The following is a 26,947-nucleotide window of genomic DNA, read 5'->3' as shown; positions in this document are numbered from 1 at the left end:
CTCAAATATCACGTGTATTTGTATATATCCACTGTACCTAAATCACAGCATTTTGGTTCCCGTTTCAGTCATTTTTGCCTGGGTCAAACAAAAACACCCTAGTGATTGGTTGACAATAGAGCCTCCAACAATGCTGACGGTGGCTGCAGGATGAAGTCGTTGAGGAGCGACTGCAGAGACATCATGACCTTTGATCACATGCAGTCAACATGTGAGGCGCAAGTTGAACTGTTTATTTATGTATTTTGGATTTGAGCCCACTTTTTTTCTCCCCAGTTTTCAATCTTTTCTCATCGCTGCACCTCCCCAATGGACTCGTGCGTCCTACGAAACATGACCCGCCTAACCGCGCTCCTTAACACCGGCCAGCTTCACCCGGGAGCCACAGGCACACCAATGTGTCGGAGGAAACACCGTTCAACAGGCACCCGGCCCTCCACAAGGAGTCGCTAGAGAGCGATGAGCCAAGTAAAGCCCCATCGGTCAAACCCTCCCCTAACCCGGATGGCGCTGGGTCAATTGTGTGCCGTCCTATGGGACACCCGGCCACAGTGAACCCTGGTCTGTACTAATGCTTCTAGCACTGTATCTGCACATGTTCATGGGTACGCTTCACGCTGCTTCAGCGAGGTAGCTACGGTACCAGAATCTTGCACTTCAACGTTCCCGTTTTTTGCGGAAATTGACCCACTACTACTGTTTACTTTGTGCGTCTACATCATCTCGCTGAGTCTACCTTTAAATGTAACCTATGACCTGACCCATCACCTTATGCATTATTGCACCACAGTGGCAAGGACTGACATCCCAAAAAACACATAAATGGCTCCGAGCCTCCCACAAATAGGCTTCGTTCTGTCCCTTAAACTAAAACTGAAAGTAAATGACGTGAAAAACGAAAAATATATATTTTTATTTTTTATTTTTTTTAAAATCAAACTTGAACTAAATAAAAACTAGTAAAGTGGATCTGAAAACTTACTGAAACAACTAAACTGAATTTCAAATAAAAATCTTAAATCTAAAAGCAAAACTATAACAGCCTTGGTGTGTAACCCTGGTCTCGTCCACTGTTAGAATGCAGCTTCCTCCTCCCTGGAGGCAGTCCACGGAAGCTCCAGGTTTCCTGTCTGCTGTCCTACCCTTTCCTTTCCTATCCTCTTCTGTTCTTTTTTATGGTATACTCTCTCAATGGAATAGGTGCACTGTGGGTCCCTATCGTACTGTAGGCCAGTACCCTTTCTAAAGTGTTGAAGAAGCACAAGTCTTACAGTAGAGTATCGCACACATAGACTTACATCATTTAAACAGAGACCCTCTTCTTTTGTCTACCAATCAGTCATAAATAGCTCACCCTACTGTCCGCCCCCATACCATCTCCAGTTGAGGTCAGTACAGCAGTTGACACTGGAAGTAGTGGGCTGCTCTGACATCCACCAGCACAGAAGCACTGTTGTAGTGGAGAATGGTTTCTCTCTGTGAGGTCACAGCCATATCCTGTGGCTATTGAACAAGTCCGGGATTGTCTCGACCTGTGATCGGACGTAACCCGACCCATTGTTGATTGTGTTTGGTTCTGTGCAAACATTTGCCAAGCGGTGTCGTCAGCCTGTATTCAACTCTGTCGGTATGTGCGAGGTGGTTGGAGGGTTGGATGCAGACCCACGAACGGTATTGTATGGATGCCCTGTCAGCTTGCTCTGAGGCTGGGCAAAAGGAGGTCGCTAGTCGCTAGTGCAATGTGGACTGGTTACGTTTCTGGGAGAGAAAAGAAGCCATGAACTTTCGTGTCGGTCTAAGTTACGCTGTTGGACCCAACCTGTGGATAAAAGAACAACCTCAAGCTAGGAAGCCAGAAGACTCGGTGAGGTAAACTGATTAGACGTCTGAACTGGGAAATGGAGCTGAAATGCTATTTCCCCTGTTGTTGATGTCCATATTCGTGGTGTCCAGATATTGGGGAATGTCCAGCAGAGTGGTGGTAGTTTAACTACAGAAGCAGTGACCACATAGCGAATTCAGTGGTTAACTGTTTTTTTGTCCCTCTGTGTAATTGACTGTGGCATGTATCTCTCTCTCTCTCTCGCAGTGTGACAGAGACGGTGTCTGTGTCCTCCTCCTCTATGACCTCCTCGGGTGGAGGAGACGATGATGAGCAGGCCCTGCTGGAGCGCATGGCCAAACGAGAGGAGCGCAGGCAGAAAAGATTGATGGAAGCTCTGGAGCGAGAGAAGGATCAGAACCCCGGCAATGACGGTAACCACGGCAGCGGGGAGAATACTGTGGAGGAGAGGTCCGTCGGCCGCAGGGGCCGTTACCAGGACAACGAAGAAGAGGTGGAAGAGCGGAACTGCCGAAAGGAGGAAGAGGGCGAGGCTGCTCCGGAGGAGGAAGAGGCTGAGCAGGGAGAGGAAGAAGCGGATGAAGAGGTGGTGGAGGAGGAGAAACCGAGACAGTCCTATATGAGAGAACAGGTCAGTCTATTCTTCTTTTATAGACATTTCTGTCCATTTTCATTTTATTTTCCATCAGCGTGTTTTCATTCATAAAATGTACCTTATTTATCCATAGGAATCCATTGACGTAAACACTAGAAACGAGGTATGATCATGGATATATTGATTGGAATGGTGGCTGGAGTTGGCTGATTATTTATCTGATTTTGATAAAACATGACACTTCCATTCCTTCTCACAGGAAGATACAGAAGAGCAAGCAGTGGTTTTAAATGAGGTTGAGGAATCAGAGGCAGAGGCAGAGGTTGAAGAAAATGCTGCATTAAGTGATAAGGTAGAGGAAGAGGTAGAGGAACCAGATCAGTTAGAGGTAGAGGGCACAACAGTGACCCTGAACAATGAGACTGAGGAAGACTGTCGGATGTCAACCATCCAAAACGGCTTGGATGTGGTAAGACTTTATAACAGAGAGGTGTGAAATGAGAGCATGAACATCTCTGGATAACTCAAATGTCTCCGAAATAATTACCCGAAATCGTCGTGTATAATAACTCTAAAGACAACGCATAGTGTCCTTGTCAATGAGGCAGAGTAGCGGTGTAGCCTGAATGAATATTTCCCAGACATTTGATGTTCTCCAGACGCTAAGTGTGGGTCACAGTGTGGTTTTGCATCCACCGTTATAGAGCTACATCTCATAAGGTGTGGTTGAGGTCACGGTCATGTGGTTATCTTTAAGGTGGTTCAATGCCATGCCATCCACGGACTGGTCACAATACGGTCACTGTGTGTTCAGCTGCATGTTTGCCTCTGTGGGGAAGAGGTTGTGTGTGTGAAACCCGGGTTTTGCATCTGTTTTCATGTCTACTCACTTTCCGCAACCCCCCTGTTTTGCTTTCAGATGTGTGTCCCAAATGGCGCCCTATTCCCTTTTGTAGTGCACTACTTTGAAGACAAAAGTAGTCCCGTGGGGAATAGGGTGTCATTTTGGACAAAGCCAGGGTCACAGAGTGGAGTCACTGGTCTGGTTTGGATGGTGTGATGTCACATAGAAGCACCCACGCACAGACACAAGCATTCCTTCGTTCCCAGAGTTCAGTGTGCTCAGCTTGTGTTCTGTGCCTGCAGGTGAATGAAAAGCAGAATGGAGGTCTGCACGAGGAGACTCCTCAAAAACACAAAAAAACAGAAAGGACCCTGAGGTAGGAGCCAGAGACTTATGTGCGCTAATGGTATAATGCTACACGCAACACGTGCATGCATACACACACATACAAACACACACGCATTCTGTGGTCTTAGCATTCGGGCTCCTGAGTGGCTCAGCGGTCTAAGGCAGTGCATCTCAGCACTAGAGGCGTCACTACAGACTCCCTGGCTCAAATCCAGGCTGTATCACAGCCGGCCGTGATTGGGAGTCCCATAGGGCGGTGCACATATGTCCCAGCGTCGTCCGGGTTTGGCCGGTGTTGGCCGTCATTGTAAATAAGAATTTGTTCTTAACTGACTTGCCTATTTTAAATAAAAGTTTTTTAAAAATTATTATAATTCATTGGTCATGATTCAAAAAATAAGGGGGAGGAGAGAGGTGGGAGAGTATTGCCCAAGGTGTCTGTCATGTAATTGAAAGGCATATTTATCCCAGCGCACACAGACACGCTGTTGTTTAGCATGATTGGTTTCTAGAGCAGAACGGCTGTATTTGACACGGGTCATGTAATCCTAGCTCCCCGGAGGGAAGCGCTGGAGTGAAACCTTCGACAGCGCCCGGCTGAGTCTTAGTGTGTCTGTGTACCTGTGCATTTGTAGGCTTGTGTGTGTAGCTGTCTTTCTACCAGTGTGACGACATTAACTTGTCTTCCTGTGCGTGTCCCATAGCCGCGGCAGCGTGCGCTCCGCGGGGGCGGAGGAGCAGGACGACACGGCGCCCCTGGAGGCGGAGCTTAAGCTGGAGGAGCTGAAGCGCCGCCGTGACGATGCGGAGAGCGAGGAGTTCGAGAGGATGAGACGGAAGCAGCAGGAGGCTGAGCAGGAGCTGGAGGAGCTGAAGAAGAAGAGGGAGGAGAGGAGGAAGATCATAGAAGAGGAGGAGAGACAGAAGAAACAGGAGGAGGCCGAGAAGAAGGACAGAGAGGAGGTAGGGGTTCTCTCTCTCTCGCGCTCTGCCTCTCTCCTTCACTCTTCTGCACTCTCTTTCTCTCTCCCTACCTCTCTCTCCCTCCCTTCCTCTCCTCATCTCAAGACTGTACACTTGATTTAGTCATAACATTTGTTGAAGATAACAGCGATATGTCATATTCCTGCCTGCTTCACCATGACATGATCTTACTATATACTGCATCCTTATCGGCGCACTCCTATTTGAATCCCAATAATAATTCCTTTAAAGGCCATCATTCTTCGTCCCCTGCTATATGACCTCACCTTAACATATCTACGCTATGATAGTCAGTCCATAATTTGCAAGTACATACTTGCACTTGACACCGCGCCATTCACCGTCTAATCACCTAGTTTGTCTTATGCAGACAGGTTTTTCTGGTTCCATCTCAAATGGCACCGTATAAAGTGGACTCACGTATAAAGTGGACCAGGGCTACGGCTCTGGTCAAAAGTAGTGCACTATATAGGGAATAGGATGCCGTTTCAGACACGACGTCTGTCATTTCCCGACAGGTCTCTGTGCTGTGCTTGGCTTTGAACATGGGGTCGTCTCATGTTGTGGTGCATAAGAGGCTGTTTTGTGTCAGGGTAGGTGAAGCCTGGATAGAGGTGGACATCAAATAGAAGCCTGGTTATAGGTGGACATCAAATAGAAGCCTGATTATAGGTGGACATCAAATAGAAGCCTGGATATAGGTGGACATCAAATAGAAGCCTGATTATAGGTGGACATCAAATAGAAGCCTAGATATAGGTGGACATCAAATAGAAGCCTGATTATAGGTGGACATCAAATAGAAGCCTGATTATAGGTGGACATCAAATAGAAGCCTAGATATAGGTGGACATCAAATAGAAGCCTGGTTATAGGTGGACATCAAATAGAAGCCTGGTTATAGGTGGACATCAAATAGAAGCCTGGTTATAGGTGGACATCAAATAGAAGCCTGGTTATAGGTGGACATCAAATAGAAGCCTGGTTATAGGTGGACATCAAATAGAAGCCTGGTTATAGGTGGACATCAAATAGAAGCCTGGTTATAGGTGGACATCAAATAGAAGCCTGGTTATAGGTGGACATCAAATAGAAGCCTGGTTATAGGTGGACATCAAATAGAAGCCTGGTTATAGGTGGACATCAAATAGAAGCCTGGTTATAGGTGGACATCAATTAGAAGCCTGGTTATAGGTGGACATCAAATAGAAGCCTGGTTATAGGTGGACATCAAATAGAAGCCTGGTTATAGGTGGACATCAAATAGAAGCCTGGTTATAGGTGGACATCAATTAGAAGCCTGGTTATAGGTGGACATCAAATAGAAGCCTGGTTATAGGTGGACATCAATTAGAAGCCTGGTTCTAGGTGGACATCAATTAGAAGCCTGGTTCTAGGTGGACATCAAATAGAAGCCTGGTTATAGGTGGACATCAATTAGAAGCCTGGTTCTAGGTGGACATCAAATAGAAGCCTGGTTATAGGTGGACATCAAATAGAAGCCTGGTTATAGGTGGACATCAAATAGAAGCCTGGTTATAGGTGGTTAGAATAGGTGGACATCAAATAGAAGCCTGGTTATAGGTGGACATCAAATAGAAGCCTGGTTATAGGTGGACATCAAATAGAAGCCTGGTTATAGGTGGACATCAAATAGAAGCCTGGTTATAGGTGGACATCAAATAGAAGCCTGGTTATAGGTGGACATATAGAAGCCTGGATATAGGTGGACATCAAATAGAAGCCTGGTTATAGGTGGACATCAAATAGAAGCCTGGATATAGGTGGACATCAAATAGAAGCCTGGTTATAGGTGGACATCAAATAGAAGCCTGGTTATAGGTGGACATCAAATAGAAGCCTGGTTATAGGTGGACATCAAATAGAAGCCTGGTTATAGGTGGACATCAATTAGAAGCCTGGTTATAGGTGGACATCAAATAGAAGCCTGGTTATAGGTGGACATCAATTAGAAGCCTGGATATAGGTGGACATCAAATAGAAGCCTGGTTATAGGTGGACATCAATTAGAAGCCTGGATAAGGTGGACATCAAATAGAAGCCTGGTTATAGGTGGACATCAAATAGAAGCCTGGTTCTAGGTGGACATCAAATAGAAGCCTGGTTATAGGTGGACATCAAATAGAAGCCTGGTTATAGGTGGACATCAATTAGAAGCCTGGTTATAGGTGGACATCAAATAGAAGCCTGGTTATAGGTGGACATCAAATAGAAGCCTGGTTATAGGTGGACATCAAATAGAAGCCTGGTTATAGGTGGACATCAAATAGAAGCCTGGTTATAGGTGGACATCAAATAGAAGCCTGGTTATAGGTGGACATCAAATAGAAGCCTGGATAGAGGTGGACATCAAATAGAAGCCTGGATATAGGTGGACATCAAATAGAAGCCTGGATATAGGTGGACATCAAATAGAAGCCTGGTTATAGGTGGACATCAAATAGAAGCCTGGTTATAGGTGGACATCAAATAGAAGCCTGGTTATAGGTGGACATCAAATAGAAGCCTGGATATAGGTGGACATCAAATAGAAGCCTGGATATAGGTGGACATCAAATAGAAGCCTGGTTATAGGTGGACATCAAATAGAAGCCTGGTTATAGGTGGACATCAAATAGAAGCCTGGTTATAGGTGGACATCAAATAGAAGCCTGGTTCTAGGTGGACATCAAATAGAAGCCTGGTTATAGGTGGACATCAAATAGAAGCCTGGTTATAGGTGGACATCAAATAGAAGCCTGGTTATAGGTGGACATCAAATAGAAGCCTGGTTATAGGTGGACATCAAATAGAAGCCTGGTTATAGGTGGACATCAATTAGAAGCCTGGTTCTAGGTGGACATCAAATAGAAGCCTGGATATAGGTGGACATCAAATAGAAGCCTGGATATAGGTGGACATCAAATAGAAGCCTGGTTATAGGTGGACATCAAATAGAAGCCTGGTTATAGGTGGACATCAAATAGAAGCCTGGATATAGGTGGACATCAAATAGAAGCCTGGTTATAGGTGGACATCAAATAGAAGCCTGGATATAGGTGGACATCAAATAGAAGCCTGGATATAGGTGGACATCAAATAGAAGCCTGGATATAGGTGGACATCAAATAGAAGCCTGGATATAGGTGGACATCAAATAGAAGCCTGGATATAGGTGGACATCAAATAGAAGACTGGATATAGGTGGACATCAAATAGAAGCCTGGATATAGGTGGACATCAAATAGAAGCCTGGATATAGGTGGACATCAATTAGAAGCCTGGATATAGGTGGACATCAATATAAATAGTGTTTACCTACTGCGCCTACTGTTCAGTACCAATAAGAACAGACTGTAATACAATACAATAAACTGTAAAGAAGCAGTTTATTCTTTACGTTCAACTTAGAGGAGTGCTTAGTTATTGTTTGCGTGCGTACATTCTTGGTCGTGCGTGCATGCGTGTGTGTGTGTGACCGCTTGATAACTGAGAGTTCTGCTGTGTTCCACATCGCTCAGGAGGAGAAGAGGAGGATGAAGGAAGAGATAGAAAGGAGAAGGGCAGAGGCGGCCGAGAAGAGACAGCAGATGGGGGTGGAGACTGTCGACGCAGAGGCCAAACCCTTCAAATGCTTCAGTCCCAGAGGATCCTCCCTCAAGGTCAGTCAAACTTTTGACCTTTGACCTCTGTCACCTCCATCTATGATGTCTGTCTATGACCAGGTTTGAATACTATCACATAGCTTTAACCTATTCAGCCCTTTCATAAATCTAGCAAGTACACTGCAGGGATCCAAAAGCTACTCCAGATGTAACAGTTGGCTCCCATATAGTAGCTTGTACTTCTTAGTCTTTTTCATGGCATAATCTCTACCTTATTCTCATTCACCTCATTGTAGGTAACAGGACCGTTTTACTGGGAACGTTATGGCGTCATTGTTGTTGACAATTAAGTGTCTCTGTTCTGTTGTCTTCTGTCTGTGTGTGTTTGTCTGTTGTCTTGCTACTGCGTTAAAGGCATGGAAACTTGAAACGCCACAGCGTATCACTTTAAAGATAATATTTGTCATGGAGTAGTGTGTTCAATCATCTTATGTGAATAAACGCTCCAGTGTTGCTGAAATAAACTCCCATGCAGTGAATGTCCTTGGGGGTTTTCACTTTTCTGCCAGTGGAGAAAATCTAATTACTTGGTTTAGCAAATATCCATCTCACAGGCTGGGTACACTGAAACCTGCCCTGAAATAGTCTTACTTTGTGTGTTAGTGTTTTTTTTAAGGTAATAATCTAATTCCATTTGTTGTTGTTTGTGGTCTGGTCTGTTGGTGAATGTTAACATCCTTCCATTCCTCTCCACAGCTTTACTTTGTCATCATGTTCACTGTAGGCACAGCTGATGGTAGAAGTTGCCCACATGTTACAGATCTAGGATCAGATTACCCTTCCCCATATCTTAACCTGAACCATTAGGAGGGAGGAACGTAAAACCAGACCCTAGATCAGTGTTTATGGGCAACGTTGTTCTACTCGTAGCTCATGCGTGTGTGACGCACTATTGTGAGGTTCTACTCATTCAAGTGTCTGTGTTAACATTATTAACAACATTTCCTGTAGTTTCGGTGTAACGTAAACACATGAGTACACGCTCAGATCCTCTTGCACTGGTCCAGAGTAGTTACATTAGGATACAACGTTCCACAAGCTGCAAATGGGAGTCAACACAGTTAGCTCGATAAAGAGAGCTGCTCCCTTCAAAATCGTCAGACTCGGAGGATGCAGGAAACCGATTAGGTTAATAGGATTAGTGTACCCGCGTTGGAATGGTGCTGCTGCAGCTTGAGAATAGGGTATTTCCTGTCAAGAGGCGTATTTTAGGAACACCCACATTTCGGTAGCAGAGCCGAGCTAGAGACCAAGCAGGGTCCTTTTTTACTTCATTTTTTAGAGGGAGCGGGGATGGATGGTTGTTCTTTTCATTTCAGGATCGCTTTCCCCCCTCTTAGCCCTGTTGTCGTATATCATAAACAGCAGTCGGAGCGAGGTTCCCACAGCGCGGGGCCTGAAAAAGGCCTGTGCTTCTCTGCTCTCTGCTCTGCTCTCTGCTTTTCCTGGCTGGGTGACAGTAGCTGTAGCTAGTGCTGTGGAGAACAGAACAGTCAGTCACATTGTGTCTTGCTGGGCTAGGAAAAGCCCAGTCTAAACAAGGATGTAATGAGTCTGGTAAAAAAGAAAGAAGGGAAAGGTAGAACAGGAGAAAGGAGGAGAGGGTGCTGTTGGGTTTGGATGGCGTGTGTGATGTGGGAGTGCTATGTGTATATTTGGTAGGGGTTGTTTTCGTGTGTGTGTGTGTGTGTGTGTGTGTGTGTGTGTGTGTGTGTGCGGCTACTGCCTAATAAATGGTTGATGCATAATTCACTGATCTCTCTACAGATTGGTGAAAGGGCAGAGTTTCTGAGCAAGTCGGCACAGAAAAGGTGAACAGTCGTTTCCATTAATTGTTTGAATCACAACTGGTGCTCTCAGTGTGAAGTCATACAGTTGAGTAATAAAATGACCCTTTGGCTAATTCTGTTGTTGTTCTATGTTCTGACCAGCACGGTGAAGTCAACTCACTCTCCTGTCGTCTCTAAGATTGACAACAGACTGGAGCAGTACACCTCTGTTGCCCAGGTCAGAGGTTACACATCAACACAAATCACCTGACTAGTACAGTTACCAATGAGCCCTATGAGAACAAAATGTTGAAAAGATGGAGAAAAATTATTTTTTTGTTGAAAAAAATGTGAAATTACATCTTGTGTGGTATTGTATAACTGTTACCATTGTTGATTATCATATCTAGAACATACAGTATATTTCAATACTGCTCTGAATCTGAAAGCTACAGTACATGCTTTAGATAATTGTAATGATACTATACTACAATAATTTTGATTTATAAGCCAAGATTCTTCGTAACTGTCTATTTACCACCACAAACCGATGCTGGCACTAAGACCGCACTCAATGAGCTGTATAAGCTCATAAGCAAACAGGAAAACGCTCAACCAGAGGCGGCGCTCCTAGTGGCCAGGGACTTTAATGCAGGGAAACTTAAATCCATTTTACCTTATTTCTACCAGCATGTTAAATGTGCAACCAGAGGGGAAAAGCTCGAGACCACGTTTACTCCAAACACAGAGATGCGTACAAAGCTCTCCCTCACCCTCCATTTGGCAAATCTGACCATAATTCTATCCTCCTGTTTCCTACTTACAAGCAAATACTAAAGCAGGAAGCACCAGTGACGCGGTCAATAAAGAAGTGGTCAGATGATGCAGATGCTAAGCTACAGGACTGTTTTGCTAGCACAGACTGGAATATGTTCCGGGATTCTTCCGATGACATCAGTCACTGGCTTCATCAATAAGTGTATCAATGACGTCATCCCCACAGTGACTGTACGTACATACCCCAACCAAAAGCCATGGATTACAGGCAACATCCGCACTGATCTTAAGGGTAGAGCTGCCGCTTTCAAGGAGCAGGACTCTAACCCGGAAGCTTATAAGAAATCCCGCTATGCCCTCCGACAAACCATCAAACAGGCAAAGCGTCAATATGGGAGTAAGATCGAATCGTACTACACCAGCTCTGACACTCATCGGATGTGGCAGGGCTTGCAAACTATTACAGACTACAAAGGGAAGCACAGCCGAGAGCTGCCCAGTGACACGAGCCTACCAGACAAGCTAAATTACTTTTTTGCTAGCTTCGAGGCAAGTAACACTGAAACATGCATGAGAGAATCTGTGTGATCACACTCTCCGTAGCCGATGTGAGTAAGACCTTTAAACGGGTCCAAATTCACAAGGTTGCAGGGCCAGACGGATTACCAGGATGTGTACTGCGAGTATGCGCTGACCAACTGGCAAGTGTCTTCACTGACATTTTCAACCTCTCCCTGTCTGAGTCTAATATCAACATATTTCATGCAGACCACCATAGTCCCTGTGCCCAAGAACACTAAGGCAACCTGCCTAATTGTCTACCGACCCGTAGCAAAACCAACACCATCATTAAATTTGCCGATGACACAACAGTGGTAGGCCTGATCACCGACAACGATGAGACAGCCTATAGGGAGGAGGTCAGAGACCTGGCCGTGTGGTGCCAGAATAACAACCACTCCCTCAACGTAATCAAGACAAAGGAGATGATTGTGGACTACAGGAAAAGGAGAACCGAGCAGGCCCCTATTCTCATCGACGGGGCTGTAGTGGAGCAGGTTGAGAGCTTCAAGTTCCTTGGTGTCCACATCACCAACATACTATCATGATCCAAACACACCAAGACAGTCGTGAAGAGGGCACACAAAGCCTATTCCCCCTCAGGAGACTGAAAAGATTTGGCATGGGTCCTCAGATCCACAAAAAGTTATACAGCTGCACCATCGAGAGTATGGTTGCATCACTGCCTGGTATGTTAGCTGCTCGGCTTCCGACAGCAAGGCACTACAGAGATAAGTGCGTACTGAGCAGTACGTCACTGGGGCCAAGCTTCCTGCCATCCAGGACCTCTATACCAGGCGGTGTCATAGGAAGGCCCTAAAAATTGCCAAAGACTCCAGCAATTCTAGTCATAAACTGTACTCTCCACTACCGAATGGCAAGCGGTACCGGAGTGCCAAGTCTAGGTCTAAAAGGCTTCTTAGCAACCTCTACCCCCAAGCCATAAGACTCCTGAACAGCTAATCAAATGGCTACCCAGACTATTTGCATTGTCCCCCCTCTTTTACTCTGCTGCTACTCTCTGTGTATTATTACCTCAATTACCTCGACTAACCTTTGCCCCCTCACATTGATTGACTCTGTACCGGTACCCCCTGTATATAGCCATACTACTGTTATTTTACTGCTGCTCTTTAATTATTTGTTACTTTTATTTCCTATTTTTTTACTTAACACTTATTTTTCTTAAAACGGCATTGTTGGTTAAGGGCTTGTAAGTACGCATTTCACTGTAAAGTGAAATTGCATTTGTCACAAACGCAATTTGATTTGATTTGTATGGCTCCTTCCTCACGGCCATTTTTAAACAAGTCACAAAAAGAATTCCAGATACGAAAACGCAATAAGACATTTCTCTTCTCTCCTTTGCCGACACCGATCATTCCCCACTCTGAATCCAACACTGACGTAGTCTCCCATTCCCTTCTCCCTATACAGAACAAGGATATGCGGTCCCCACGCTCCGGTGCCGTGGACCTGCCCATGGTGACAGATGGGATACGCAACATTAAGAGCATGTGGGAGAAAGGCAGCGTGTTCAACTCGCCCGGGGGCGGCGGGGGCACGTACAAGGTGGGGACCGGGAAACAACCGGGGGAGGGGGGGGGTTACTCAAAAACATTCAAAGATTTATATACCACAAATGTACAACATACAAAAGGTGTTGCTTCAAAGCTAAAACTACAGAGAATTCAAAACAAAAACTGATATTTGAAAATAAAAGAAACCTTAACTTGACAACAAATTAGATATTGGCAAAACAAACTAACAGTTAAAACTAAGTAATTATAAATAAACATATCTAGTATTGGCACAATGAAGTCACAGTCAATTGTGTGGCGACAACGCTTTCTCAGAATCGTATCCACTTCCTGCCACTTCCTGTTCATCCTCGATGACGACCAGCCCAGGGCGTTCTGCTGGAGTTGAACTTTGCCCATGTCTTTTTTTTCTGTTCCCTCCTCTACACACAGGAAGCAGCTGGGATGAAGATAGGTGTGGCGGGCCGCATCAACGACTGGCTGAATAAAACCCCCGAGAGCAAAACGCCGGGAGGAAGGCCCGCGGTAGGTCGTCTCCACGACAACCACTTATAGTACACCTCTTTATCTAATCCTATATTTATCCTTTATTGAGATGAACAACGTCTTTTTCAAGGGAGACAGCGAACAGACACTCATTATGAAACATAGTATATGTGCGGTCCCAACTCAGTGTTGCTCCTGCACTTGAGCTGTAGTGTAAGCAAGCATTCATCAGACCAGAAACTTAAGCTCATTTAATGATGATGGATAGGGCTTTCCGTGAACTAGCCAGAGTGTAAATAACATTAAGGACGCCTGCTCTTTCCATGACATAGACTAACCAGGTGAATCCAGGTGAAATATACCATCCCTTATTGATGTTAAATCCACTTCAATCAGTGTAGATGAAGGCTAAAGAAGGATTTTAAGTCCTGAGACAATTGAGACGTGGATTATGTATGTGTGCCATTCAGAAGGTGACTGGGAAAGACAAAAGATTGAAGTGCCTTTGAACAGGGTATGGTAGTAGGTAGGTGCCAGGCGCACCGGTTTGAATGTGTCAAGAACTGCAACGATGCTGGGTTTTTCACCTCAACAGTTTCTTGTGTGTCTCAAGAATAGTCCACCACTCAAAGGACATCCAGCCAACTTGACACAACTGTGGGAAGAGTTGGAGTCAACATGGGCCAGCATCCATGTGGAATGCTTTCGACACCTTGTAGAGTCTATTCCCCGATGAATTGAGGCTGTTCTGAGGGCAAAGGGGGGGGGTGTTGCAACTCAATATTAGGAAGGTGCACTTAATGTTTTGTACACTCAGTGTATACAGTATTTTCGAATAGTTTTGAGAAGTGCTGTTAGCTTCCATGTATATTTGTACTTGTATTAATAATTGCCTGTAACTATTGGAGCGGTAGGAAGATGATGTGCCCTGTTGGGAGAAATAGTCTCGCGTCACCTAGTGAATTTGAAATATAACTCATATTAAAAGACAATTAACAAAGTGGATTAGCTGTTGAGTTATAATCAAAATCAAATCAAATGTATTTATATAGCCCTTCTTACATCAGCTGATATCTCAAAGTGCTGTACAGAAACTCAGCCTAAAACCCCAAACAGCAAGCAATGCAGGTGTAGAAGCACGGTGGCTAGGAAAAACTCCCTAGAAAGGCCAAAACCTAGGAAGAAACCTACAGAGGAACCAGGCTATGAGGGGTGGCCAGCCCTCTTCTGGCTGTTCCGGGTGGAGATTATAACAGAACATGGCCAAGATGTTCAAATGTTCATAAATGACCAGCATGGTCAAATAATAATAATCACAGTAGTGTTTGAGGGTGCAGCAAGTCAGCACCTCAGGAGTAAATAAATGTCAGTTGGCTTTTCATAGCCGATCATTAAGAGTATCTCTACCACTCCTGCTGTCTCTATAGCGTTGAAAACAGCAGGTCTGGGACAGGTAGTACGTCCGGTGAACAGGTCAGGTTTCCATAGCCGCAGGCAGAACAGTTGAAACTGAAGCAGCAGCACGGCCAGGTGGACTGGGGACAGCAAGGAGTCATCATGCCAGGTGGTCCTGAGGCATGGTCCTAGAGCTCAGGTCCTCCGAGAGAAAGAAAGAAAAAGAGAATTAGAGAGAGCCTACTTAACTTTCACACAGGACACCGGATAAGACAGGAGAAGTACTCCAGATATAACAAACTGACCCTAGCCCCCCGACACAAACTACTGCAGCATAAATACTGGAGGCTGAGACAGGAGGGGTCAGGAGACACTGTGGCCCCATCCGATGATACCCCCGGACAGGGCCAAACAGGAAGGATATAACCCCACCCACTTTGCCAAAGCACAGTATAGTTATAACCATGAAGTCATGAAGGAAAAACACATAGCACATAACCGCAGTCATTTATTTGTCACATATTATCGTAGTATGTATTAGTTTAGTATGAAATGTGGCATGGTTCCTACCATGGATCACGTGCTGGTTATCAGAAGGACTTAGGGCTTTAGTCAGACAGGCTGCTTCCCATGCTGGGCTGCATGGATGAATCCAACATACCAGTGCTTCATCTCAAATGGCACCTTATTCCCTACGTAGTGCACTACTTTTGACCAGGGCCCATATGCCGTATTTAATCCCAGTATTTTACCCAGCAGACTCAGACTTTTCTGTTTCCATCTCCGTGGACCGGCGCCCACGTCTCACTCAGCCATGGCTATGGTGGACCTGCTCTAATTTGGAGCCAAGGACCCTGTGTACTTTTCAGCTGACCGTTACGTAACAATTGTAAACGGTGAACTTTAACACCTTCTCACAAAGCAACAGTCTTGAATGATGCAGAGGTCGTTGATTCTGCTCGGCACAAGTCTTTAGTCACAAGTCTTTAGGCGGCAGGTAGCCGAGTGATTAACAGCATTGGACCAGTAACCAAAATGTTGCTGGTTTGAGTCCCTGAGCTGACTTGGTGAAAAAAAAATCTGTTGATGTCGCCTTGAACAAGGCACTTAACCCTTAACCCCACTGTTCCTGTCATTTGCTCTGGATAAGAGTGTCTGCTAAGTGACTGAAATGTCGTGTCACACTGATGGAAACACAATAATGCAAGAGCTGACATTACCATAGAACTTCAAAACTCTGGGGCTCCCGAGTGGCGCAGCGGTCTAAGGCACTGCATCTCAGTGCTAGAGGCATCACTACAGACCCTGGTTTGATCCCGGGCTGTATCACAACTGGCCGTGATCGGGAGTTCCATAGGGCGGAGCACAATTGGCCCAGCGCCGTCCGGGTTAGGGGAGGGTTTGGCCCGGGGTAGGGCGTCATTGTAGAATAGAAATTTGTTCTTAACTGACTTGCCTAGTTAAACAAAGGTTAAGTAAAACTGGTGGCCCACTGGTTTGGGTTAAGTCTCGATGGAAAAGCACTGCTAGAGTACTCCATAGGGATCTGTTCAAAAGTAGTGCATGGAATAGGGGTGCCATTCTGGACGCAGCCCAGTCCTTTAATCTCTGTAGTCCTCTCCTGCACCATAATTTAAACTTCACACAGTGTTTATTGTAAGACGTTCATGCTACGCCCAGACCTGTTTTCAAAGAGGCGCAAAGTGTGAGGGCAGCACAAGAATGCAAACGTACATACAGTAGCCACTGCCATAACCTCTGTCGGAGTCATAGATCATGGCGGCGTAGTGGTACACCGTGTGGCCGCTAGAGGGCCGTTGCCATGGTGACGTGGTGTTGAGAAGAAGCGGTGCAGAAGGCCCGCTCATTGTGAGTGGTTTGGTGTGGCTCGTTATACGGTCGGTAACATGATACCTACTGCCAACCTTTGATGTGTAGCTTTTTAACCAGCTAAGAACCCTTGTGAGTTTTACATGGACATTAAAAGTGACTTTCACTTAAATAATTGACATAAAAGACTTGATTGATGAGTCATGATCGCTCTCCGATATAGATTCTGATATGGGTGACTGACTTGCTCTCTGGGAATGTTTGGTCTGGACTGCCTCTGCCTGCTGACAAATGATGTCTTGAAATGACTGCAACATCTGTCTCCCTCTTGTGGTTAAAATGAGCATAACAGAATTGCATTTCTGAAATATTCTTTACTGACTGTCGCTCTTCTGTCTTCTTTCCTTTAGAAGCTTCTTCCATTCTTCAATCTGAAGTGACTATTTCTCCTTTCCCCTCCTAGCTCAGCACCTCTCTGGGGTAATCCTTCTCTTTGTCATCCCTCCTTCTTTCTGCTGGACTTCTCTTTCTGCCTCTTCTCCCATCCCTTTTCTCAGCACCTCAAGTATTACAACCCAATTGTTGACGCACTTCTGTTTCCTCAACTAAAATACTGCATCCATTGTTGGAATTGTGTGTCTTGAATGTGAGTTGACGGGGACTACAGACACTGATGCAAGGCCCCACCCCCCTCTCTCTCTCTCTCTCTCTCTCCCTTTTTCCATCCCTCCTTTCTCTCTTTGCAGGACCTAAAGCCAGGAGATGTGACCAACAAGAGAAGTCTGTGGGAAAACAAGGGCTCCTCCCCAGCCAAGGTAACCCGAACCACCTGAACTCTTCATAGTACACACACACATACACTCTTGTAAAAAATGTATTATCTAGAACCTAAAAGGGTTCTTCAGCTGTCCCCATAGGATAACCCTTTGAATAACCCTTTTTGATTCCAAGGAGAACTTATTTGTTTCTAGATAGAACCTTTTTGCGTTCCATGTAGAACCCTTTTCACAAAGGGTTTCCTATGGGGACTGCCGAAGAACTCTTTTGGAACCCTTTTTTCTAAGTGTTCATGTACATAAACACACACACCTGAAAACACACCTGAGTTTAGACCATGGCTAATGCCATGAAGAATGTACACTGAACAAAAATATTAACGCAACATGTAAAGTGTTGGTCCCATGTTTCATGAGCAGAAATAAAAGATCCCAGAAATCTTCCATAAACAACAAAAAGCTTATTTCTCACAAATTTTGTGCACAAATTTGTTTGCATCCCTGCTAGCGAGCATTTCTCCTTTGCCAAGATAATCCATCCACCTGACAGATGTGGTATATCAAGAAGCTGATTAAACAGCATTATCATTACACAGGTGCCCCTTGTGTTGGGGACAATAAAAGGCCACTCTAAAATGTGCAGTTTTGTAACACAACACAATGCCACAGATGTCTCATGTTTTGAGAGAGGGTGCATTTGGCATGCTGACTGCAGGAATGCCCACCAGAGCTGTTACTAGATAATTTAATGCTCATTTCTCTACCATAAGCCGCCACCAACGTCATTTTAGAGAATTTGGCAGTACTTCCAACTGTCATCACAACCGCAGACCACGTGTATGGCATCGTGTGGGTGAGCAGTTTGCTGATGTCAACTTTGTGAACAGAGTGCCCATGGTGGCGGGGGGATTATGGTATGGGCAGGAATAAGCTACGGACGACGAACACGACTGCATTTTATGAATGGGAATTTGAATGCACACAAATACCGTGACGAGATCCTGAGGTATCTGTGACCAACAGATGCATATCTGTATTCCCAGTCATGTGAAATCCATAGATTAGAGCCTAATTTATTTATTTCAATTCACTGATTTCCTCATATGAAGTGTAACTCTGTAAAATCTTTGAAATTCTTGCATGTTGCATTTATATTTTTGTTAGTATAGTTACGGATGTCAAAACTTAGCAAAAATCCTAAAAATTACTGGAATTTTTACCATCATCCTTTCTCACACAGTTGTGTCCCAAGTGGTACCCTACTCCCTACACAGAGCACTTGTTTAAAAAAAATATATATATATACTACAGCCTTATGAGCCTTGGTCTAAAGTAGTGCGCTACATAGAGAATAAGGTTTCAATTAGGACACATATACAGTAAACTCTACAGTACATTCACATGTCACACAACAACAGTACACTTAAAATTATACCTGGGGAGTGTTTTGTGGCCCTGTAGTATTCATCTGTTAGTTAATAATATCATATGATGTACATTTTCCAGCTAGGGGGATAACAACGGCTTGTTGCTTTGTCTTGTTTCTGTTTGAAGAGCTCTGAAGAAGAGCTCTCTTAGCTAGTTGACTTCACCGTTAACTAGTCTGGAAACCCTGGAGAGGTAAAGATGTTTTAAAGATGTCAACTTCACTGCACTAATATTATCACTGGAATGACCTCAGTCTACTATGATGTCAGGTCTTCTTCTCTTTTACTGGTAATAATTCGCTCTGGCCTGGTCCCAGATCTGTTTGTAGCAATGACCATAGGAGTTGGAAAGGCAGCACAAGAAGATCTGGAACCAGGAAAGCTGCACTGTAAATAGAAGTCAATGTTAAGGGCCATGCATTGTGCTATTGAAATATATAAACTTGGTGGTTCGAGCCCTGAATGCTGATTGGCTGACAGCCGTGGTATATCAGACCGTATACCACGGGTATGACAAAACATTTATTTTTACTGCTCTAATTACATTGGTAACCAGTTTATAATAGCAATAAGGCAACTCGGGGTTTGTGGTATATGGCCAATATGCCACGGCTAAGGGCTGTATCCAGGCACTCCGCGTTGCGTCGTACTTAAGAACAGCCCTTAGCCGTGTTATATTGGCCATATACCACCCCCCCCCCATGCCTTATTGCTTAAATATACTATACTATGGGTAATTAGTGCCTCAAGTGCCTTTCACAAAATGGCTGTTCTATATTTTTTTCCATCCTTTAATTTCCCCTCTTAGACACAACAGCACCCACTCTTCCTGTATAGTCCTTTCTACTCTACTGTATATTTCAGTTCATGTTTTTGTAGAGGTACACTTCATTTTACACATAATACATACACTTGGCCTTACTAGCAGAACCAATCCTTGCTACTGTATGTGTGGTTCATTTTAACCACATCCTGAACAGGCAGTTGAAAGGACAGCTATTTCCAACCTCTACTGTGACCCTCACAATACAGGACCCCATGGCGCTCCAACGACCACAGTGTTGGCCACAACCCCACCAAGTGGCCTCTGCTATTTACTAGGATGATATTTCACCGATAAAAGACACAATAATTATATTTATTTATGGAATGGCTCTAAATTTGGCCCCTGGAGAAGAGAGGCTTGTGAAATAGGCCCTGGCATGCCTTGCTCTGCTGTCTCCCTATAGCGGAACACACAGACAGAGTACAGCAGCCTGCCAGCAGTGCAGTCCAATGCTGTGGCGAGCCACATAGAACTGGAGGGGCACTAGACTACTGGTTAGTGCTGACGTAAACCAGGCGTGGCGCAGGGGAAGGTAGCGGGCTAGCGGTTATGAGCTGTGTTATTAACTAACCACAAATTGTGGTGATTTCAGGGGAGCTGTATGGGGGGATAGGGGACGTAGGAGCCTGATGGGCTTGGGATGAGTTCATGGGAGCGGGCGGGATATTAGTGGCAACCTATTCCCTATATAGTGCACTCCTTTTAAGGCTCTGGTCAAAAGTATTGCACCATATAGGGCATAGGATGCCATTTGGGACACAGGCAGGACAGTGTTACAACAGGGAACTATGGGAGACGTCGTCCACGAACCACCGCAACCTGGCTTTGCTGGATAGGCTTTGTGTGGCTGTGTGTTTGGGGATGTGAATGCAGGGTTTGGATGTGTTGGGCAGGATGTGAACCCTGTTCATGTTGTTTCCCCAAATTCCCCCGTTTGGCTGGAATAAGCTTCATGGTTCATTACTGTGGCATTTGTACTCTTGTCTCAAACCTCTCAACCGAAGGCCCTAAAAATAATGGAAATCCTACTCAATTGAACATCAACCCTTCCTTATTAATGTAGAATTTGGTCGAACCACGGCCTGAGATCGAAAGGTTCCAGTGCACACAGCTTCTCTCTCAGGAAATGGCAGCGTTGACTAAATGGACTGCTACCTCAGATGACTTTCTCTCTTGACTTATTTCTCCACCTATCTTCTCTCAGGTGACTGGCAGAGGGGAGAATAAATCTGTCGCCAACGGTGAGTCCATTCTCTTACCATTACCAACATAGTTTTAAGCCTTGGGCTGAGGTCAAAGGTGACTGACTGTGTGTGTATCTGTGCCCATCTTGTTTGGGCCTATGCATGTCTTTGTGTCTACGTTATTCATAAGTCTGTGCTCTACTGACAATACACACCCAGAGACGGTGAGGTTAAAGGGTTCTGCTCCATCTGAAAAGGGACAGGGAGAGGAGCCTGTTGTAATTTACCGTCGACCATGTGGCCCAGCAGCACCCATAACTCCCTTCCTTCCCACCCTGTAACACTATCGCCCCTGGGACCTGGCGTCAGCTGTAAATCATCTGTGTTTGCTGTTTGGCTCTCTGGCGATGGCGTTTTCAGATACCACTTTCGCATTGTGTTCTATTTCCAAAGTGGCCCGCGCGCCACAACTCCTTTTGTCCTGGTAGAGAGAACTGTTTGACCTTCAGGGATGCCGGGCGTGTCTGTGTAATGTGTCGTTTTTCCAACCCCCCCGCCTTCAACTCCCCTGCATCAACCCCACTCGCCCCTCTGCTCCTTACTCTGACCTGGATTCTATTGTTGGGGTCGGACCTTCCAGGCTGTGAACAAATGAACAGCTGTTGGGTTGACACATTACTAGCTTGTGTGGTGGAAGATTATCACGCCATACACCTCATTTTGTCAGGGGCTAGCAGAGGAGAGGCAAACTCAATATAACAAGCTGACTTCACAGTTTAGACACGGTGTGGCTACATAGTTAGTGCTTTCTGAAAATCTCGACCCAAGACAATCTGTCTCTCTACTTTAATCCTAAATGTGTTAAAGTAGAGAGAGAGAGACACTTGAAATAGCTACACACATCCAACGTTTCTCGACACACACACACACACACACACACACACACACACACCTTGTATTCAACCCCCTCCTCTTTGTTGTCGCTGAGAGAAGGGCAAATGACAACATGACAGGCGTCAGTTATATAAATGTCAGTAGAGACAGGTAGGCAGGCAGGGACCTCACAGGCATCTGACACCACATTGAACAGCATGCAACAACCCCAGTCTCATGCAGAAAGGCCTGCTTAACTGTTCTTACTGAAGGCTCTAGTCATACTGCAAAGACTTAACACCAGATCAAGATTGCAACCAAGACAGAGGTCTCTTTAGCTGGCTAAATTTGACTGACTGTGGGTAAAGGCATAATGGTTTTGTCCTGAGGCGAGACATCCTAGATCCCTTTCTAATAGATATGTATGTGTGGGTGGGTGGATGGATGTGTGGATTTAACCCATCAGACATATAGTACCAGTTAAACGTTTGAACACACCTACTCATTCAACTATGAAATAGCACATATGGAATCCTGTAGTAACCAAAAAAGTATTTTATATTTGACATTCATCAAAGTAGCCACCCTTTGCCTTGATGACAGCTTTGCACACTTGGCATTCTCTCAACCAGCTTCACCTGGAATGCTTTTCCAACCGTCTTGAAGGAGTTCCCATACATGCTGAGCACTTGTTGGCTGCTTTTCCTTCACTCTGCGGTCCAACTCATCCCAAACCATCTCAATTGGGTTTGGGTCGGGTGATTGTGGAGGCCAGGTCATCTGATGCAGCACTCCATCACTCTCCTTCTTGGTCAAATAGCCCTTACACAGCCTGGAGGTGTGTTGGGTCATTGTCCTGTTGAAAAACATCCCACTAAGAGCAAACCAGATGGGATGGCCTAGCGCTGCAGAATGATGTGGTAGCCAAGCTGGTTAAGTGTGCCTTGAATTCAAAATAAATCACTGACCGTGTCACCAGCAAAGTGCCCCCACACCATCACACCTCCTCCTCCGTGCTTAACGGTGGGAACCACACATGCAGAGATCATCTGTTCACCTAGTCTGCATCTCACAAAGATACGGAGGTTGGAACCAAAAATCTCAAATTTGGATTCGTCAGACCAAAGAACAGATTTCCACTTCTCTTCTTCCTATTGGTGTCCTTTAGTAGTGGTTTCTTTGCAGCAATTCAACCATGAAGGCCTGATTCACGCAGTCTCCTCTGAACAATTGATGTTGAGATGCATCTGTTACTTGAACTCTGAAGCATTTATTTGGGCTGCAATCTGAGGTGCAGTTCACTCTAATGAACTGATCCTCTGCAGCAGAGATCAATCTGGGTCTTCCTTTCCTGTGGTGGTCCTCATGAGAGCCATATTCATCATAGGTTTTTGCAACTGCACATGAAGCAACTTTTCCATATTGACTGACTTTCATGTCTTAAAGTAATGGACTGTCATTTCTCTTTGCTTATTTGAGCTGTTCTTATGGACTTGGTCTTTTACCAAATAGGGCTATCTTCTGTATACCCACCCCTACCTTGTCACAACACAACTGATTGGCTCAAACACATTAAGAAGGAAATAAATTCCACAACTGAACTTTTAATTGAAATGCATTCCAGGTAACTACATCATGAACCTGATTGAGAGAATGCCAAGAGTGTGCTAAGCTGTCAAGGCAAAGGGTGGCTATTTTAAAGAATCTCAAATATAAAATATATTTTGATTTGTTTAAAAAAAAAAATTGCTTACTACATGATTCCATATGTGTTATTTCATAGTTTTGATGTCTTCACTATTATTCTACAATGTAGAAAATACTAAAAATAAAGAAAAATCCTGGAATGAGTAGGTGTGTCCAAACTTTTGACTGGTACTGTAGGTTAGAGTATTCAACCCTTAGATTTTGACTGTAGCTCTTATCGAGTTGTCTCTGTCTCTCAGCAGGTATGGGACACGAATGATACAACGAGCTTCTTCTGATGGCTGGTGGGGACCAAGACAATCCAAGACTCTTCCTTTTCTATGTATTATACCAAAACAAATATGACCACCACCCTGAGGGAACCCAAGGAATGGAGAGAAACAGGAGATTCTATTTAATAAGCACTGTACTGAAACGAACAGCCACCAACCATCTCGTCACATGACAGTGTAGTGCCTTTGCACAACGACTTACTATGGCTTACTTTCACAACAAACAAACAAAAGAATATGCTGTGAAATTTGGATGTTTTATAATATGGTCATTTGTTTTATATGTTAGAAGCAAAAACTTACAGAAGATAAAAAACTGAATTGAAATTAGATATATTGCCCATGCGCTCTTCAGTACATGTGTAGTTTGAATATAGTAGAGAAATGCTTTTATGTGAGGTGTCCAGTTCCACAATCATATCCGTGTTCCAAAGAGATACGTCTACCATCAATGCTCTGTCCATGTCGTCCATCTCACTTCTTTTTTAAATTTATATTTAAAGCAAAGCTTCACACACGGCTATTTTATTCATGTTCACCAGTTCAGGAGAGAGATTATACGGACTCCGTACATTTGGCTTATTTCACCTTTTTTTTGTCTTACCAATTAGTGCAACAATGGTCTGAGTTCATATGTGTTAGCACATAAGTACACGTCGTTATGAATATTATACTGTATCTTCTATTACAGCTTTATACTCAAGATTTGTTTCGCTTTTGTACTCTAAAATTGAGTGACTACCAACCGACAAGAGGCAATGAAAGGCAGTGCAAGCAACTAAAGGAAAGTTGTATATTAAAACGGCTATTATAACGTTTATTATCCTAGTTTCAATTTATTTATGTTTTTTTTTAACGTGTTTTGTCATCGGCTGTCTTTGTAGCTTTTGTACCTGCTGTTTGAATCTCTAAATTCACTTTGTTAAACTTTCAAACGACCCATAATTCAGCAGGTGTACTTAAAAGAGTTACATCCTCATTTTAAGGACTCTCTGACCCACAACATTCCACACCACTAAGCACGCCGCCGGGCTTATTCACATGCATGCTCCAATGGCTTCTATTCAGGAGGTTAAAGACCTCCGCTTTGTCAGTGAGTTTGTCTGAATATGGCAGGCCAGATACACATTTATATACTATGCCTGTACCATGAGACGGCGTTGGTTTAAACCGTATGTCGCCTTGCCATTTAATCCCAAATCCGATGTACTAACTATAGGACTCTGAAAGAAGGGAAAGTGCACATTTCGATATTGACAATGACAGAGGATTGAGTCAGTCAAAAGAAGACAGATTTTGACTCCAGCCAACAATTGCGCTCGACGCTTGTTCTGGGTTTGAGTTTTCCTAAAAGTTCCGTAGTGGTATGTAAGGTCGTGTTTACAGCACAAATCCTTTACATGCAATGGTCTCAAGGCCTTGTTGTTGCGTGCACCGAATAAACTACCTTGCACGTTGCCAACTCAGTATGACTTCCGCTGTTTTTTTGTGTGTTTTTTTTACCGTTTCATTAGCCATGTTCTATGTTTCACGTTTCATTCATTCATTTTGCATGACGTGCTTTGATAATATGGGTATTATATAGAGGTTAGCAGGGGCATTGTAAGATTGTTCTGTGTAAACCTTGACAACCACATTCCACGACTCCTTAGAAATACGAGCAATGGAGTCTGACCAAGATATCTAACATTATTTTACATTGCTGTTATTTCATATTTTGGTCATTTGCTTTTTTTTGTCCGTTCTTAAATTGTATTTTATTTTATTTCAAACACCCTCATTTATTGTGTAGAGTTAACTATGCAAGGCTCTCTGTCGTTTCAGATACAACTTTGTTATAGTAGTGGGTAGTTTCCTACAGAATGAATGTTATGAAATATTTGTACCGTTGACTCAACAACAGCAATAAAGAGATATAAATTGTTCCAATTTGTCCAATTTATTTTCTCTTTCTTTCTAACACTGAACTCACTATATCATTGACTGCTTAGACAGCTTTACCTCTACCTAACTTGGAACTCAGAACCAAATGAATGTTAACAGTCTGTGTGAGTATGACATGACATGACTATAGCCCGATTAGATGAGCCACTGTTAAGACCTTGTTCCTGCTTTAATGGTTGAGATATATATCAGGCTTCCTTTATCTCTAACAATAGACTTCACTGCCCTAACCAATCAGATATAAGAGGTGGTCACATGGGTGGCAGGGCTGCATTATGTGAGCATTAGAGTCTCATTGAAGTTGTCTGTTTCTGGATCTGAAAGAATAAGACAGGTCCATTTCTCTTTCCTGTGTGGTTTGGAGGTAAGGCTGTTGACTGTGACCCCTGACTTGACTGTAACAATGACACTTTGCTGGGATGCATGCGTGAATGAATGCCTGCTCTGGGACTAGACTGCTGTTTTGTAACCCATGTCAATCTGGGCACGTGGAATACATGTTTTCTGTGCAAGAAGGACCAAATCATATTTTTGTTGCATTAAGAAATGCTGAACTAATACATGTCAGGCAAAAAGTTTATGGATTCTGTTTCTTTGCGTCTGTTTGATTTGCTTCTCATGGCTCAGACTGGACCGAGACAGACAGTCAGTGGGCACTAAGCTAGTCTTCTGTAGGGGGAACTGGGTGTTAGCATGCTTTGGGCTTTGACTTAATGCTGGTTAATGCTGAAAGCGGCACCCGCAACATTCCTGCCACTGTCAAACCATTTTATTCCAGCACTCCAGCCAGGGCCCAATGCTGACCGCACACATTAATGCAAAACACATTTAATTCCACAGGGAAACAAGTCTCATTGCCTGTGAATTCTTGGTGGATTTCAGTTAATACGTTTTCAGACACAGCTCTTTAAACAGATGGTGTATATTCTACTTCACATCTCTCTTAGCTGGAGTTCTCTGTTGTAGCTATTTGGAGGTCGGACTGGGACACTATGTCCTCAACTGAGTTGAAGTCTGGTGTTGAAGAAATTCACTCTAGGCTAGTTACTTCCGTCCAAATGTATGTTATGTATAGGTGTGTGTCCCAAATACACTTCACTTGTAATGAACTGGCATGTAAGGTCAGAGGATGGGCATAGGGAAGGAGGGATGGGTGAGGTGAGGAGTAATGGTTTTCTAATCCAGCCCTCTAGGTTTGCTTCAGTTTTACCTTCATGGCAAATATGGTCAATGTTAAGATTGACTCCCATCTCCTCTGATAGATGGTTTCATAATGGGATCATTTTTGGAATGTAACGCA

General features: G+C 44.2%; 1 protein-coding gene across 13 annotated transcripts in view; it reads left to right on the top strand.

Moving 5' to 3' along the window:
* Nucleotides 1-25,628, top strand: part of LOC118392326 (non-muscle caldesmon-like) — a 59,314-nt gene extending 33,686 nt beyond the window's left edge. For 6 of the 13 annotated variants that reach the window (XM_035784229.2, XM_035784227.2, XM_035784222.2 and 3 more), the window contains 13 exons: nt 2,090-2,474; nt 2,572-2,601; nt 2,698-2,907; nt 3,585-3,658; nt 4,335-4,593; nt 8,136-8,276; nt 10,047-10,090; nt 10,211-10,286; nt 12,824-12,958; nt 13,360-13,452; nt 17,385-17,453; nt 20,872-20,908; nt 23,671-25,628. In XM_035784229.2, the coding sequence (XP_035640122.1) occupies nt 2,090-2,474; nt 2,572-2,601; nt 2,698-2,907; nt 3,585-3,658; nt 4,335-4,593; nt 8,136-8,276; nt 10,047-10,090; nt 10,211-10,286; nt 12,824-12,958; nt 13,360-13,452; nt 17,385-17,453; nt 20,872-20,908; nt 23,671-23,690 (1,573 nt within the window). In that variant the 3' untranslated portion in view covers nt 23,691-25,628. Of the gene's footprint in view, nt 1-1,705; nt 1,870-2,089; nt 2,475-2,571; nt 2,602-2,697; nt 2,908-3,584; nt 3,659-4,334; nt 4,594-8,135; nt 8,277-10,046; nt 10,091-10,210; nt 10,287-12,823; nt 12,959-13,359; nt 13,453-17,384; nt 17,454-18,968; nt 19,035-20,871; nt 20,909-23,670 lie in introns of those variants that run through there. The other 7 variants (XR_004827342.2, XR_004827343.2, XM_035784226.2 and 4 more) reach the window with 7 other exon arrangements.
* The last annotated feature ends 1,319 nt before the right edge of the window (nt 25,629-26,947 follow it).

Source organism: Oncorhynchus keta, chromosome 13 (genome assembly GCF_023373465.1).
Source record: "Oncorhynchus keta strain PuntledgeMale-10-30-2019 chromosome 13, Oket_V2, whole genome shotgun sequence".
Classification (NCBI taxonomy): Eukaryota; Metazoa; Chordata; class Actinopteri; order Salmoniformes; family Salmonidae; genus Oncorhynchus; species Oncorhynchus keta.
The sequence above is the reverse complement of the archived record's forward strand: the minus strand, read 5'-3'. Positions and strand labels throughout refer to the sequence as shown.